This window comes from Eleutherodactylus coqui, chromosome 6 (genome assembly GCF_035609145.1).
Source record: "Eleutherodactylus coqui strain aEleCoq1 chromosome 6, aEleCoq1.hap1, whole genome shotgun sequence".
Classification (NCBI taxonomy): Eukaryota; Metazoa; Chordata; class Amphibia; order Anura; family Eleutherodactylidae; genus Eleutherodactylus; species Eleutherodactylus coqui.
In genome coordinates this window covers 175500608-175517860 of record NC_089842.1, presented here as the reverse complement: position 1 = coordinate 175517860, position 17253 = coordinate 175500608, and the positions used below count along the sequence as shown (strand labels likewise).

The window sequence follows — 17253 nt, the reverse complement described above, 5'->3', positions numbered from 1 at the left end:
GTCAATTGTTAATGACATTAGTTCCAAATTTATTCTGCAGCAGGCCAACCACCCCAGACATACAGCCAATCAGACACCACCTAATGCTATTGCATAAGTATCTGCTGCAGCATTGAGGACACCATGAATCCTGACCAAATCTCCAACTCCATTTGCTAAAAATCAGCCCCAAACGTGCAAGAAACCTCCACCATACTTCACTGCTGCCTGCAGACACTCATTATTATACCGCTCTCCAGCCCTTCGGCAAACAAACTGCTTGTGTTACAGCAAAATATTAAAAATTTGACTCCTTAGCCCAGAGCGCCTGCTGCCATTTTTTTTACACCCTCTGTTTGGTATAATTGGCTGATCATACACCTGACTGTAATCCTACAAAATCCCTGACTTTTTGCAAGTGTATGTAGAAGAACTGATGTTGTTTTAAAGACAAATGAAGGTCACACCAAATATCAATTTGATTTAGATTTTTTTCTTGTTCATTCACTTTGCATTTTGTCAATTGACAAAAATAAACTATTAACACTTCTGGCTTTGAAAGCATTCTTACCTTGCAGCATTTTTCTACACCTGCATAAAGGCCCATTTAGACACAACTATTATCACTCAAAAGATGTCTTTTGAGCGACTTTTGAGTGATAATTGTTGTGTCTGATTACAGAGTAAGGTGATCGCTAAAACTTTGAGCGATCACCTTGCGCTCTGAGCAGGGGATGCAGAAGACAAGCGAGACCGCTTGTCTTCTGCATCCAGCCGTTCTCTGCATGGAGCGCCCGGCTGTTATACAGCCGAGCGCTGCGAGCGGAGAATGCAGAAGACAAGCGGGGTGTCGCTGCTTGTCTTCTGCATCGAGCTGTTCCCCGCTCGGAGCGCCTGGCTGTTCTACAGCTGAGCGCTATGAGCGGAGGATGCCGAAGACAAGCGGGGTCGCCCCACTTGTCTACTGCATCCAGCTGTTCTCTGCACGGAGAAGCGGGTATGGAGAACAGAGCTGGACCACTGTATCCTTCATACCCAGCCTGTGTTCAGGGAGCGAGATACAGCTGAAACAATAGTATCAGCTGTATCCCACTGTGAATCCCTGATAAGGCTCATTGTTCTCTTCCAGCACGCTGAAAGACTAAGGCCTCATGTCCACGGGGAAAATCAGATCCGCTGCAGATTCTCCATGGAGAATCTGCAGCGGGTCCCTCCTGCCCCGCGGACATGAGCGCTGAAAATAGGAATTTAAAAGCATTTACCCATCCGTAGCGGGCGGGGAAAGCCTTCTCTTCCTCACGGCCGGATCTTCTTTTCCGGCTGGCGGATGAATTCGTCACGCCGGCGGCACGTCGCCGACGTGCCGCGCGCATGCGCCGGGCACATCCGCCGAGCCGAAGCAAGAAAGATCCGGCCGTGAGGAAGAGAAGGCTTTCCCCGCCCGCTCCGGGTGAGTAATTCTTTTAAATTCCTATTTTAGGTCTCCCGCGGATCCGGACGGCTTCCATAGGCTTCAATAGAAGCCCGCGGGAGACCCGCATGAAAATGGAGCATGGTCCGGATTTTTTCATGCTCCATTTTTTTTTAAATCCCTTTTATTGACGATCCGCGGGTATTTATCTACCCCGCGGGTGGTCAATGCATCCCTATGGGATGCGGATCCGCGGGCAGAAGAAGAGTTAAAATCCGCTGCGGATTTTAATTCTTATTTTGCCCGTGGACATGAGGCCTAAGATAAGCGACGGCTTAACGAAAACTGCACGATGTCAGTGCAGTTAGACATAACGACTATCACTCAAAAGACGGCTTTTGAGCGATAATCGTTGTGTATAAATGGGCCTTAAGACTTTTGCACAGTACTGTATGTTGTTAGTGGGAACAACTCTGTAAGGTAAATGGGGTCAGTGGAGAGGTTAAATGTGTGAGGTGTGATAACAGAGGGCTGGAAGTGATTCACAAGTTCTGGAGATGTCTGAAGTTGGTTAGATGTTGCATGGACATTGAAAATAATGACATTACAAATACATTACGTGACATGTACACAATACAAATTTCCATCATTTTCAATATATATGTATTAGGGGAGGATAGGGCTGTTCCATATATACATTGTCAAATAAGGCTAATCAAATTATAGCCTTTTTCTTGACTGGAAAGGAAATTGCATATGATTGTAGGAAATGTGACCCATCATCTCTATCAGTCTGGCCTCAGCTTATGAGAAAAGAAGTTATATGGGAATTAATTACAGATAAATAAAAAAAAAATTTTTTAATTCAAATATTTTTATTTATTGAATTTTCTTCATCCAAACACGTTTAAACAAACAATACCAAAAACACCCCAACCAAACATTTTCCAATAAGTCTCTCTTGTACTGCGCAAAAAAAGTTCTATGTGTTCCTTTTCTGTTCTTTTGTCAAATATGGGTTCCTCATGTAGTGGTAACCTATCATATCTTGCAATTCAGAGATTAATAAATAAATCTTGTTATATGTATAGCGCCAACTTATTCCGCAGTGCTTTCAGGTAAGTTGTTACCCCCCACCAAGCTGGGTACTCATTTTACCCACCTTGGAAGGCTGAGTCAACCCTGAGCCAGCTATCTGAACCAAGCAGGAATTGAGCCTGCAACCTTCAGCTTGTGAGCAAGAGCTTAGGACTGCATTTCTGCTGCCTTAACACTCTGCGCCACAAATATTATTTGGCATTTTTTAAAGTCCTCCCTTCTCCAATAGGTTTAGGGCAGGCTGAGATACTGTTATAAGGCAATTTTTCAAACCTCCTATAGATTAGAATGGAGAGTGCTGTGCATAAGAGTGGCTGACTTTCCATTTCTCTTCCTTTTTGTGGCCCACCCAATGGGGGTCATGGGACCATTTTTCTCAAAACAGTCAATTCTTTCATCATCTGGACCCACATCTATCAGACATGTATGGCAGATCCTTGGGATATGCAATACATGTGTATTACTGTAATACTCCTTCAAATTTAGTAGCAAGCAGGTTTAGATATGCATTCTTTTCAGTCCCTCCGTTAATTAAAGGAACTTTACATGTATGCGTTTATTCTGCAGATGATGACATATGAGTGGTATCTACCAAAGACAGCAAAACACTTGGCAGGCGTCCATTTTCCTGGGACTAAGTGGAATCCAGTGTCAACAAAACATCCAGATGGAACTGTTACCTTTAACCTTCAGCATTTTCTCAAAGTAAATGAAAAGTAAGGGTTAATTGTTCCTTGATGGGTCTATCTGATGTCTGGTAAGGACAAATGGATTGTAAGCTGTTTTGGGCTAGGCACTCTTCTATTGTGTCCTCTTTCTTAACACACCAGGTATCCGGATCCTGATTTGGACAGCATAAAACTAGACCAGGCAGGCAGAAGATAAACCCATTTCATCACAGTGGTTCACGCTGTGCGAGTTGGCGCATCTTGATAGATATTTTAGACAATTTTCTCTTTTTTACGACACCTCTTGTTCGGCTTACTTTAGACCAAAGTTTTGCACCGGAACCGTGACACATCTCCTATTTTGTAACTCCCTTTAGTCGTGATACCTTTTTTAGACACTTTTCAAAACTGTGTAGTGAGGCACAAAAGTTAATAATAAATTTGGTACACCGCATGTAAGCTAGTTTTTTGGCACATTATATGCCATAGACTGACGCGTTTCGCTTTGTAAATCTGCTCCTTTTTTAAAAAAAAGAATTTAGTTTGTCAGGGATAAACGTAAAGGCAACCTGTCACATATTTTATGCTGCCAAGGCTTCGTGCAGCACAGTATAGTGACATACATGTTGATTTTAGTGGAATCCGTTTGTTCAGCACTTTTTTTTTTATTTTCATTTAAAAATGTGCATCATGTGGCCAGTGCTGCTAGAGAATAGTCCAATGACACTCACTGATATTCATGTATGCTTGCTCTGCTCGCCAGCATCCTCCACCCTCTAGCCATCAATTAACGGATCACCCCATATGCACAGTAATATGGAGATACCTGCCAATCAGAGGCTGGAGGGAAGGGGGCGTGTATACATGAATATGAATGACTCTTCTCAATCTGCATGCTGTACACTTAAAAATATAATTTTTTTTAAACTGCTGAATGGCTCAATATAAGTTACAGGCCACTGAAATCCACTTCTTTGCCACTGTGCTGCCTGCAGTCAGGGCAGGATAAGGGACCTGATCGGTTCACTTCAACCCATTTAGGCACTGTAAATTTACAGTGCCTAATCCAGGCCTTAAAGCCCAGCCGTACGTAAAATTACGGCTGGGATTTAAGCTTCCTGTCTCTGCAATCAATCAGAGGCAGGACGGGTTGTCAGCTGATAACCTGGGAGAGAAGGCAGGAGGGGTTTTTAACCCTTTCTGTCTTCTCCTCTCCTGAGTACACAGCGCTCAATGAGCGTTGTGTACTGAAAAGTGAAAGTGGAAGTATAACTTCCACTATGGGAGGCATATTAGCTTTTTACTCGCCACTTCTACATGAGCCAAACCAAATAACCAATCACCATGAAACAGCCAAACCAAATAACCAATCACCGTGAATCAGCCAACTGAAGTAACCAATCACTGTGAATCAGCCAAACCAAATAACCAATCACCGGGAATAAGTAAATCCAAACAACCAATCAGGTTGCGAATTGTGTGGATTTGGGGAGTAATATAGATATATGCCTATGGGAGCCCGAGGTCATATGACCGCCAGGATTTCCTGCTGCAGCAGAGCTACAGGGTCCCAGGAGATCCTGATTACCTCTGCCAGTGACTATTGTCACCACAGGGGATGTTTTTTCCTGTAACTTGGGCTCCTATGGATGCCCCAGCTACAGTGGAAAAATGTCAAATAAAAAAAAACATGACATCATGGGGGACATAGATAGTAAAAAAAAAACCACATAATTACATACATCAGTAAATAAAAATTACAGAATAAAACAACACTATATACATAAGAAAATAACGCAAAGCAGACGCCAACCAAAACCGTCGTCGTATGCGCTCTGAAAACCAAAACCATACATATAGCAAAACGTCCGAAACAAAATGACGAACCCGTTCCCGTACTTTATTTTAGCATAAATATACTAATTTTAAAAAAAACTATATATGTTTAAAAAAAATCTTTTTTTTAGCTTTTTACACCCTATAAAACTAAAAGAACAGGAAAAAAAGTCAGTAAAAAACATATTTAAAAAAACCCTATATGTCACGGGAAAAAAAAAACGCAGCAAAAATTTTGGTAGCTGAATAAAAAAAAAAATAGGGCTGTAAAACTACCACATGGGTAAAATCCCTAAAAAGTTGTCTGGTCCTTAAAGGGGTTGTCCCGCGAAAGCAAGTGGGTCTATACACTTCTGTATGGCCATATTAATGCACTTTGTAATATACATTGTGCATTAATTATGAGCCATACAGAAGTTATCAGAAGTTATTCACTTACCTGTTCCGTTGCTAGCGTCCTCGTCTCCATGGTGCCGTCTAATTTTCAGCGTCTAATCGCCGGATTAAACGCGCTTGCGCAGTCCCGGTCTTCTTCTTTTCTGAATGGGGCCGCTCGTGCCGGAGAGCGGCTCCTGGTAGCTCCGCCCCGTCACGTGCCGATTCCAGCCAATCAGGAGGCTGGAATCGGCAATGGACCGCACAGAAGCCCTGCGGTCCACCGAGGGAGAAGATCCCGGCGGCCATCTTCAACCGGTAAGTAAGAAGTCACCGGAGCGCGGGGATTCAGGTAAGCGCTGTGCGTTTTTTTTTTTAAGTCCCTGCATCGGGTTTGTCTCGCGCCGAACGGGGGGGCTGTTGAAAAAAAAAAAACACGTTTCGGCGCGGGACAACCCCTTTAAGGTACAAAACAGCCTGGTCCTTAAGGGGTTAAAAAAATGTCCCAGGGTGTAATTACTGTATCTGTGCATAAGCAATCAGCTGTAATCTGTGAGTAAACCTGCCTGTAAGTGTTCACTTTCCCTGCAGTGCCTCCTTAGGTAAAATAAAGTATTACACATTTTCAATTGAAGCAAATGGGCTTTCCATGTAATGTATGGACATCCCAGCTTCAGAGTGAGAGACATGTCTTGTAGCTACTCTGCCTAAAAGATGAAGGTCCTGAACTGAGATTCCCCATAAAGTAACTCAGAGTTTTCTAAACCTGCCATTTTCAGTTCTTTCTTCAGGTTCTCTGATTTACTTCCTTGCTCCACAAATACTGATAAATACTAAATTAGATTGTGAGCCCTACTGATGAAAGGGATGAAACATCCCCTTTAATGTCTATGGGGCATGGCTGAGCCTAAGCTGCAGGTTGCTATAGCTATATTGTTTCTGCCAATTCCTTGATTTCCCTGGGAGATGAGCAGTGCCAAAGGTGTCTATCAGCTGCTTATCTCCCCTGCTCCACACAAATAGCATGCATACATATTAACAAGTAATTTGGCAGGTTTAGGGTTATTTTGCTCCGTAGCAGTTTTACAGGTTACAGATTCCCTTGCTGTGTTCTACTGTGTAATTAGTGAATAGAGAAATCACTGAGCCATTAAAATATATATTTATCCTCCATGAAAAGGTATTTTGCAACACTGTAAAGCCATTGTGATACATTTCTTTTGTGAAGTCTTAAATTGAGTCTCAAATGTTTGTTTTCATGTGTTTTTATTTTTGTTTCCAGTAGGGAAACATTTGTATGCATAGGACTGAATGAAGGGGATCCAACATGGAAGAAAACACATTCACTGTGGCCGTGGGGATGCTGTGAGAAGCTTGTCTCAAAAAACGCAGTTTTTAATGCTGAGGAATGGATTGCTTTGACTAGCAATCTGTATAACTGGACAGAGCAGCATGGGAAGTATGTGTAGCACCACGCATTGACTATTTACCTCTCTTAAAGGTATTTTCCAAGATTTCAAAAAAATGTATGGGTGGGGAATAAAAAATAAAATAAAAAATAAGCCTTAAGCCAAATGCACATGACCGGGTCAGGGTCCGCATGCGGGATCACACAGTGGAATCCGACCTGGTGCCTGGCCAGTGAGCCCTGCGTACCTGTCCGGATGCTTTTTCTTCTATACTGTGAATGTGCCGGCAGTCGCTAGGCGATGATGCAGATCACGCGGCCTTTCTGCAATGATGATTGTAGAAGGGCCGCAGGACAGGCGGCTTCCATTAAATTCAATGGAAGCCATCTGCATGGAATCCTGCTCAAAATAGAACAAGCTGCGATTTTCCCCCCGCAAGTGGAAAATTGCAATAAATTTCCTCTCGTGGGAATAAGAACCCACTTTTACATTGCATGCTATGGCAGGTATTTGCTGCGGAATCCAGAGGTGGACACCCGTTCCGAATTCCGTAATGCAAATCCGTCCATGTGCATTGGGCCTTACCCAACTGATAGATTTTCCCTGGTCCAGCGCAGGAGCCCCCGTCCTCACCATTCCAGTCCTAGGAGAAGCTGCGGTGGCCACATGGCATTCATTGTACACGTGACTGCTCAGCGAGTCACTGGCTCAATGGTGATACAGCCATGAACAGCACGTGACTGCTGAAACCAGTGATCAGGTGTCAAATGAACAGCACTTGACCTCTGCAGCTGCTTCCAGTATCAGAACAGTGGGGACCCAGGTTAAGTCTCCTGTGCCAGACCAGGGGGAAATCTATCCAACAGCATGGGTTGTTTTTTTTCCTGGACCATCCAATTTTTTGTTACTGAATCTTGGAAAACCCCTTTAATACAAACAGCATTATATATGTATGCATGTGTGTATATAGATGTAGAAAATATATATATTAAAAAATGTTCCAATTTTCTTGGCCATGCTAATGCCTGTTAAAGGTTATATGATGACCTTGCAAGGTAAGTGATTAGTTATGTCATAACCTTGATATGCTAGCCTCGGTGGGAGTAGTCATTGGTTGTACAGGGGATAGAGCTATTGTATTTACATTTTGTGGAAGAGACATTCGAGTATGTGCACTTTTGTAACTAATGTGTTTACTAGTACTCCAAAGTATCTAAAATAAGAAATGAAGCAAGTTTACATATAGAATCAATTACATATATCCCATGTTATGTGATCCCCATCTATGAAGACTCATTCATCTCCATGTTTACAGACAGGATGGTAGTTTGACTGCAGGATCAGACTACACAGGGTTGGTTTGTAGTCTGTAGTCATGGAGACAGATTCGTCTGCGTGGAACCTGCAGAAAAAGTATGGTAATTATTTTGAGGAGAGAGAGAAAACTAGTCACCTGTTGGCCACTGTTGTTAATGCCCAGCATGGATTGACATATATTCACCAGTTCAAGACCAGGGAGGGAAATGTAGTGAAGGATATGCCCACTATTCTACGTACTGTCAGTCAATTTTATTCTAGTCCGTATCAGTGGAGAGAGGCATATGACTCAATTTCTTTAGAGTCTCATCTGGGTAATGCATCCTTACTGCAGGTGACAAGTAGTGATAGGACATGGTTAGATGAACCTATAACATTGTATGAGGTATAGGAGGTAGTGGGAGAGATGGCTAATGATAAAGCACCAGGGGTTCATGGCTTACCAATTGAAGTTTACAAAATATATGCTGAAGATCTGGCTTTTAAATTACATGCTACGTATATGGATGCTTTTAATAAAGGGTCACTGCCTGCATCCTTATATAAAGCCATTATTGTGGTCTTGCCCAAGCCAGATAAGGATCTAAAATTTCCCAACTGATACAGACTAATATCCCTTCTTAACGTTGATGTTAAAATTCTGGCAAATATATTGAATAAGGTGATCGCCTCAATGATACACCCAGATTAATCCAGGTTTATGCCCTCCAGATCTACTGCTATTATTATTAGAAGGCTGTTTCTTAATCTCCAGATGGCCCCGGGGCTTGGACAACAAGACTATATTGTCTATAGATTCCACAAAGGCTCTTGACAGTGTTGAATGGTTATACCTGTGGGCCGTCTTGAGGGAAATGGGGTTTGGACCTAATTTTTTGGACCCTGCAGACTAGCATTTGGGCTAATGTTGCTACTTCATCTTCCTTTATATTTGAAAGGGTAACTCTGCAAGGGTGTCCCCTTTCCCTACTGTTTGCAATTGCGATTGAGCCACTAGCTTCTTTGTTGCGGTTGACTGGCAGAGTGAGGGGATTCCGCTATGGAGACCATGAGGAAAGAGTCGCTCTGTATACTGACAACCTCCTGTTGTTTGTAAATAATATTGGGTTGCGTTTTGGGAATATTATGGAGATTATAGATCACTTTGGGAAATATTTGGGCCCACTTATCAATAAGACTAAGTTTGCACTATTGCCCATCAGATCGGAGTAGGTGGTGGCGCAGATTGGCTCAGTTGTAGATGTTCCGTGTGCAGAAATTTAAATGTTTGAGTGTTTAGATGAGTAGGAATGAACAGTATTACATGGTGTAGAAGAGGTGTATCAAACTCAATTTCTTTGATGGACACATCAGCCTTTTGGTTGCCTTTAAAGGGCCGATGGTAATTGTACAGTTAGGGCGTGTTCACATGGGCATATTTGCTCAGCGTAATACGCAATGAATAGAGCCCATTGATTTTAATGGGTTAGTTCACATGAGTGAGTGTATTTTTTGACACTGTGCAAATGAGCAAGAAAATGAAGTGAATTTTTACAACCGAAATATGCTTATACCTGAGTGAACATGCCCTATTTGTGACCCCCATAATACCCGCAGTAGTTCTAGTGACCCCCATAGTAGCTGCAGTAGGAATAGTGAACCCTATAATGGTCCCAGTAGTAATAGTGCCCCCATAACGGTCCACATATAATAAGGCAGATTCAGCCCGCAGGCCTTGTGTTTGACATCTGAGGCGTAAAATGTACACCCTTTACTTGATAAAGTGAAGTGTAAGATTGTTGTATGGGTTAAGCTGCCATTATGAGTGATAGGAAGAGCTAATATACCATGTTTCCCTGAAAATAAGACACTGTCTTATATTAATTTTTGCCCCAAAAGAGGCACGGTGTGTTATTTTCGGGGAAGGGGGGGGACGACTTATACTCACCTGGTCCGCCTCGACCTGGTGCCTCGTGCTGCTGGTCTCCCGCGGTGATGCGGCAGTCTGCAGTGTCCTCCGCTCTGAGATATCCTCTTCTTTCTGGTAATGGGTTTTGATTACCCCGCCTCCAGCAAAGCGAGCGCTGTGATTGGGTTAAGCGCCAGCCAATAAGTGTCGGCGCTCAATGAACTAATCACAGCTATTCAGTTATGTCATTTACTGAATGGCTGTGAATGATCGAGCGCCGGCTCTGATTGGCTGGCGCTCGATCCAATCACAGCGCTCGCTTTGCTGGAGCCCCATCACCAGAAACAAGAGGATATCTCAGATTGGAGGACAGAAGAGGAGATATCAGTTCAGAAGACACGGCAGCTTGCACCGTGGGCCATGTGAGTATTTATGTTATTAAAAAAAAAATTTAACATGTACTTTAGCTAGGGGTTATTTTCGGGGGAGGGCTTATATTTCAAGCCTCCCCCGAAAACCAGGGTAGGGATTACTTTCGGGGTAGGTCTTTTGTTCGGAGAAAAACGGTAATTGAGATGATTATAATGCCACAGGTTCTATATATTTTTCATAACTCAGCGGTGTGGATTCTATATAATCTTATACCAAGCCTTGAAAACCATAGCAAGACACTGGATGCAACCAGCCGCACCCACCCCGGAGGAGCTGAACAGACCTTTAATTCTGTGATTTTCGTGGAAAAGGGATCTATCAAAAAAGACGTAATGGGGCCAAGTTTTCCTGATGGATAGCTTTCCCAGGCTTGGTATCCTCAGCATTGGTTAGACGACCATTAAGGAGATGTAGGCTTGATAACAAAAGATGGGTGTTTCTTGAAGATTTGAAGAGTTCCTTCTTAATCTCTGCCTGTGGTACTTGACTTCTCTTTCTCCACATAGTAAGATATGGCGGCATTGGATGATTTTCTTTCACTAGACTCTGTGTATCCAGTGAGGGGGAGATAGTGTGGGGACGTGTGCTCATTGTGCAGGAGGGAGGGGGAGGGTGTTGGGTGGGTTTTTCCAAGTGTGCTTTTCTTTTTGTGTATTGTATTGTATTGTTCTATTGCAAAAACTCAGTAAAACTTGTTTGATTAAAAAAAAAACAGTAGGGTAGAATAATTTTAATTGAGACTATTTGCACTAAATATTAATTATATTTGCAACAATGAGCGTCCCATTTAAATTATCCTAAAATATATAATTCAGACTTGTTTTTCTAACAGGTTTGAACTTTCCTCATGGGAAGCAGTAGCAAATGAAGAAATGTGGGAAGCAAGGTATGTTGCAATGTATATTAAAGGGAATTGAGGTTGCACTATGACTGTGGCTGTGTTGGTGAATTATTTAGCACTGAGTAGCGTAAAGCAGTAAAGGGTTTTTCCTGCAAAAAAAAAAACTGCTGTAGCATATCAACTAGATATATAAAAGCTTGATTTGTTCATGGCCAAACCACTGTGTTGCACAAGGGTGAATGTCCTATATCGAAATGAGACTGTGGTCCGAGAAACTTTTATGCTAATTAGTTGATGTTCATTAATAATTTAAAGTGGTGAACCACCTTTAAGTTGCAAGCAAGAGATTAACACATCCGTTACTTCACGTTTCAGAGTGAAAACTGCTTTTTTTATATTTGACCTCGCTGAATCTCCACATTTGACCCCATCTGTCAAAAATCAGCTGTACTTCTATTCTTACCAGGTAAAGTATTATCTTATGGATGAAGCCATATATATATATAATATATTGCGCTGCTGTTTTATCAGGAGTGGGATCAGCTCCCTTGTTGTCCCCCTCAACTTTGGTCCCAGAAGTTCAGCTTTATAGTTGTTGAGCAAACAGTCCCCCCTATACATTGAATTTGGAAAGTTTTCAGACTCTCACTTTTTATGTTGTGTTGTATAGTTTTGCCAATTAAAAAAAAATGTAAAAACAAAAAGCTGACATTTTGAATTGACATAAGTATTCAGACCTTTTGGTATGACACTTGAAATTTAGCTCTAGGGGCCTCCTACTTCTCTTGATCATCTTTGAGATGTTTCTACACCGTGATTGGAGTCCATTTGTAGTAAAGTCAGTTGATTAGACATTGGATTGACCCCTTAGGGACCAAGCACAGTATATTTACAACGCCTGGTCCTGGGCTTTAATCATGGCCGATAGTAAAAAAAAAAAAAAATACGGCACAGGATTAAAGCTCCAGCTCATGCAATGCAGCATGGGCAGGTCGGGTACTCGGTTGTTAGTCACAGCCGAGAACTCAGAGGAGAAGGCAGAGGTTGTTTTTAACCACTCCTGCCTTCTCCATTTACAGGCTACATAGTACTCAATGAGCACTATGTAGTGAAGAGAGAAAGCAAAAGTGTTATTTCCGCTACTTAACTCAGCGATCATGTGACCGCCTTGTGCCACCTGCCACAGCAGAGCTGCTGAGTCCTTGCTGACTCTGATCAGCTCTGTTAGTGACTACGATAACTATAGGGGGATGTTTTCTTCTGTAACTGAGGCACCTATGGATGCCCCAGCTACATTGAAAAAAAATGTTGTTTTTGTTTGTTTGTTTTTTTATTTCAATGTGAATGACATATAGAAGTCTTATATGAGGTCATGGGGGACGTAGCTGTATATATATATATATATATATATATATATATATATATATATATATATATATATAAAATGACTCACCGCTGTTGCCAACCAAAACCGTCACCATATGCGCCCTGTAATCAAGACTATATGAATCATATATCTAAACATTCAAATCCTGCACTTTATTTTAACGTAAATAAACAACTATAAATTTTTAAAAATCGTGTTTTTGTTTTTTTTTTAGCTTTTTACCTCTAATAAAGCTGAAAATCAGAAAACAAATCTGTAAAAAAATAGCCCTGTATGGCCGCCTGCAGACGAGCGGGTCGGATCCGGCAGCGAGAATTCTCGCCGCGGGACCCGACCCGAGAGCCTGCAGGGACGAGCGCGTACTCACCCGCGCCTGGCGACCCCAGCTCTTTCATGTGCCGGCTGCCCCGCAGCTGGCGCATGCGCAGACCGGAGCCAGCGGCCGGGTGAGTGCGTGCCCTGCACAAAAATAGGACATGCCGCTGTTTGTTTGCCGCACGAGATTTCGCGCGGCCAAACCGCGGCCGCCTGCATAGGAGTGCGTATTGTAATGCACTCCTATGCAAACTTTCAGTGGCGGAAATCCCGCGGCGGGATTTCCGCCCGTGTGCAGGCGGCCTTAGTCACAGAAAACAAAAACACTGCAAAAATAATTTTTGCAACTGAAGGCAAAAAAAAATAGGGAGGTAAACCGACCACATGGGTAAAATTCGTAAAAAGTGTCTGGCCCTTTAGGACCAAAACACCCTGGTCCTGAACGGGTTAAAAGACACACCCCTCTCTATATAGTCTTACAGCTTATAACGCACATCAGAGCCCAAACCAAGCCATGAGGAGGAAATAACTACCTGTAGAGCTCAGAGGCAGGATTGTGTGGAGGCACAGGTCTGGAGAAGGCTACAAAAAATCTACTGCACTGAAAGCAGCCTCCATAATTCTTAAATGGAAGAATATTGGAGCAACCTATACTCTTCCTAGAGCTGCCAATCCACCTAACTATGTAATTGGGGGAAAAGAGAATAGTAAGAGAAGTGACCACGAACCCAATGGTCACTGAGCGCTGAAGATCCTGTGTACAGATGGGAGAAACTTCCAGTGCAGTGATAGGTCAACTGTCACTGCACTATCCTGTTTTTAGAATACCTAATTAGTAAAATTTGTTTGAATCTTGACCACACTGAAATGTGTAGTAAGATGAAATATTGTGACATAAACCATAAAGCATTGCACACCATGGCTGTCCCCCATTCCAGCAGCATCCTGCGATGGTGTAGGTTTAACGGATTATTGTTCTTACTCTAACTTTGTATTTTAATATTGCATGTTTTCTATACAAACTTATCCCATCTGGCTATAACCTTGTGACGTTTTGTGTAAAATTGTACAATATTTGTGAACAATCTGGATTTCTACTGAATCAAGTAGAATTTAATAGATTAGAATGGTGAACAGAGCCGGAGGAGCAAATTACTGCACTACCTTCGCGGCTGTCACCTATGGGCTGCCATGTTGGCGCACAGTTGCTACTGTTTCCTCTACAATTTCTCCAACTAAACTGATGCTGTCATTGAGAGACGAAAAGGGAAATCTCATATGTCCCCCTTACTTTGTCTAATTTTTTTCAGCTGTACAAGAAGTCAATAGACAAACATGAAAATCACCCCATTAACTGGCACAAAAACTATGCCATTGCCTGTGAACGAATGCTGCGCCAACATAGAGCGGACATTAATCCAGAACGTCTTCTAAAGGACATTATTAAACACTTTTCTGCTTATGCCAGTAAGGCTACGACTGACGGCCAGATAGAGGCCATACTGCAAGCTGTCGACTACTTCAAAGATGAACTCCTGCGGCTTAAGAGACTAAAGGGCGATGTCAGATGAAATACGTAATATCTTCTCATTCTGTTACTCCAATCGCCCAAACACTGTGGTGAACTTCTACCTTGAACACGCTGGACGCACATATTTTTTTGACATGAGGTAATTGTAATTTGGATGCGACCTTATCATTTCCACTGGTGCAGTATGGACAAGCCGAAGCTGGGAAGCAATGTTGGTGCTATACCTTGACTTTCACATTGTGTTATTTTGTATCTATTAGTGGTATTCGTGAACGAAGGATATTTGAGCCAGTAGAAGTTGATCAGTCAAATATTATTAAAGGGGTTGTCCCGCGGCAGCAAGTGGGTCTATACACTTCTGTATGGCCATATTAATGCACTTTGTAATGTACATTGTGCATTAATTATGAGCCATACAGAAGTTATAAGAAGTTTTTCACTTACCTGCTCCGTTGCTAGCGTCCTCGTTTCCATGGAGCCCGTCTAATTTTCGGCGTCTAATGGCCAAATTAGACGCGCTTGCGCAGTCCGGGTCTTCTTCTTTCCTCAATGGGGCCGCTCATGCTGGATGCCGGCTCCGTGTAGCTCCGCCCCGTCACGTGCCGATTCCAGCCAATCAGGAGGCTGGAATCGGCAATGGACCGCACAGAAGCCCTGCGGTCCACCGAGGGAGAAGATCCCGGCGGCCATCTTCAACCGGTAAGTAAGAAGTCACCGGAGCGCGGGGATTCAGGTAAGCACTCTCCGGTGTTCTTTTTTAACCCCTGCATCGGGGTTGTCTCGCGCCGAACAGGGGGGGGGGGGGGGTTTGAAAAAAAAAAAAACCCCGTTTCGGCGCGGGACAACCCCTTTAAAAACTATAACTATATAAAGACAGTTTGTAAGATATTAGGGAAAAAGTGACTACTTTGTAATCTGGAAAACGTGCCACGGATGAGTATAAAAACTATTTCACCTTGACTCCCTGTCGCATCCCCTAACATCACCGTAACTTAGTTTATGATGCTGTAGGGAGGTGACAGATTGCCTTTAACCCTTTGCAATCCAATTTTGGATTCAGGGTTTCCTAGGGGGTTTTCTCCTTCTGCCATTATACAAAGGCGCCACCTGCTGGCTAGTGCCAGAACTGCGGTATTGGACATGCTGGAGAGGCACCCAGCAACAGAGCGGCCAGTAATATACAGTAAGAATACCCTACCGGGCGTCTTCCGACATTGGAAGTTGTACAGCCTTCAATCGGAATGTCTTTAGACGTCAGACAGTGGATTGGAAAGGGTTAAGTTGAGGAAATGACATTAGAACTCACGTTTTGAAATTGTAAAATTGCAGTCCCACATTAAGCAGTGTTTTGGGCTGTATTCACATCTGTGTTTGTGCCCAACCGAGTCTGTGGTGGAGGCTCCAAACAGAGCATAGGAATGAATAGGGCTCTAGGCTATGTTCACACGGGGCAGAATTCGCTGCAGAGTGACCACAGTGGACATTCCACAGCAAACCAGTGTCAAGATCCGTATCATTTGGTGCAGATTTTGCCTTAGATTTTGATGTGGATTTTTTGTGCGGAATTCATCCCCCCTGAAGAGGTGGAATCCGCACCACAAATCCTCTACTATTAATAATATGCTGCATATCCAAAATTTGCTCTGCAGGTTGATTTCCACATGGATGTTGTCTGTATTTTTTCTGCAGTGTGTGGAAGAGATTTAAAAAAATCTCATCCAATTTGCTGCTACTGTAAGTGCCATGGATTTTCCATGCAGAATCCAGACGGACAATCCATGGGAAATCTGGTCCGTGTGAACTTAACCCTACAATTCAAATCCCTATAGTCATGTATATTTTAAAATATTTTTAATTATTGTTTTTGTAAAAATTTTGTAGTTCATATGCTTTTGCTTCCATAGCTGCTCAAACAATCCCTGCTGGCTGTACTGAGAAACCGACAGCAAGTGATCTCTGCTACTGTCAGACATGGAATATGACCAACAATCATGTAACCTAAAAGCTTTGGCCTCTTTTACATCACACTACGACTTCGGGGCTGCCCCTTGCTATTCATCTAGGGTTCCCATTTCACATACCAAAGATGGCATTCAGATAGAAGACTGGACAGAACCATTGCCTTTAATGGGTTAAATGGAGGGTACTTTGGTCTCCGCTTCACAAAGTTTTCGCCTTTTTAGCTGGATAGAAAAGTGTCATCCGCTAAACTTTTTTTTTTTTTAAAGGCTGACAAGGGTGGAAACCTTGTGAAGCAGAGACCAATGTGGTTTCTGTTTTACACATTAAGGCCACGTAAGCGCGTTTCAGTCTCACCACAGGTCTCCTGACCCGAACTCCAAGCATCATCATCGGAATGTGTGATGCTTGGAGTTCGGGTCAGGAGACATGCGGTCAGGCCAGTATGCACTTCTGTATGATGGACCAAAACAGCGGACACATTTTGTTAATGTGCTTACAGCCTTAACGCTATTGAGATTTCTGTCTCAATGCCGTTTCTGGCACGTGAGACGGAAACCCTGAGACGGAGAGCAGGGGCAGATATGAAATTGTAATGTGAAAGTAGCCTAACTGAACTCCCACAGAGAACTGCAATCTGGTAACAGGGACCCAGTATAATTCTGAACCTAAATATTAAAATGAATGGAGAAGGAAACTCAAACACTCATCATGAACTCAAAATATGTAACGCAGAGCACTAATAATATTTTATGTGGATTCTAACTTAGTTTTGAAGGTACATTGTAAAGGTATGAGTCAAAGAAT

General features: G+C 42.8%; 1 protein-coding gene across 1 annotated transcript in view; it reads left to right on the top strand.

The window, feature by feature from the left end:
- TMEM260 (transmembrane protein 260) overlaps positions 1 to 15249 on the top strand; it is a 96703-nt gene extending 81454 nt beyond the window's left edge. The window contains exons 13-17 of the mRNA XM_066608259.1: positions 3056 to 3204; positions 6650 to 6826; positions 11246 to 11299; positions 11630 to 11720; positions 14267 to 15249. Of these exons, the coding sequence (XP_066464356.1) occupies positions 3056 to 3204; positions 6650 to 6826; positions 11246 to 11299; positions 11630 to 11720; positions 14267 to 14527 (732 nt within the window). The 3' untranslated portion in view covers positions 14528 to 15249. The remainder of the gene's footprint in view (positions 1 to 3055; positions 3205 to 6649; positions 6827 to 11245; positions 11300 to 11629; positions 11721 to 14266) is intronic.
- The last annotated feature ends 2004 nt before the right edge of the window (positions 15250 to 17253 follow it).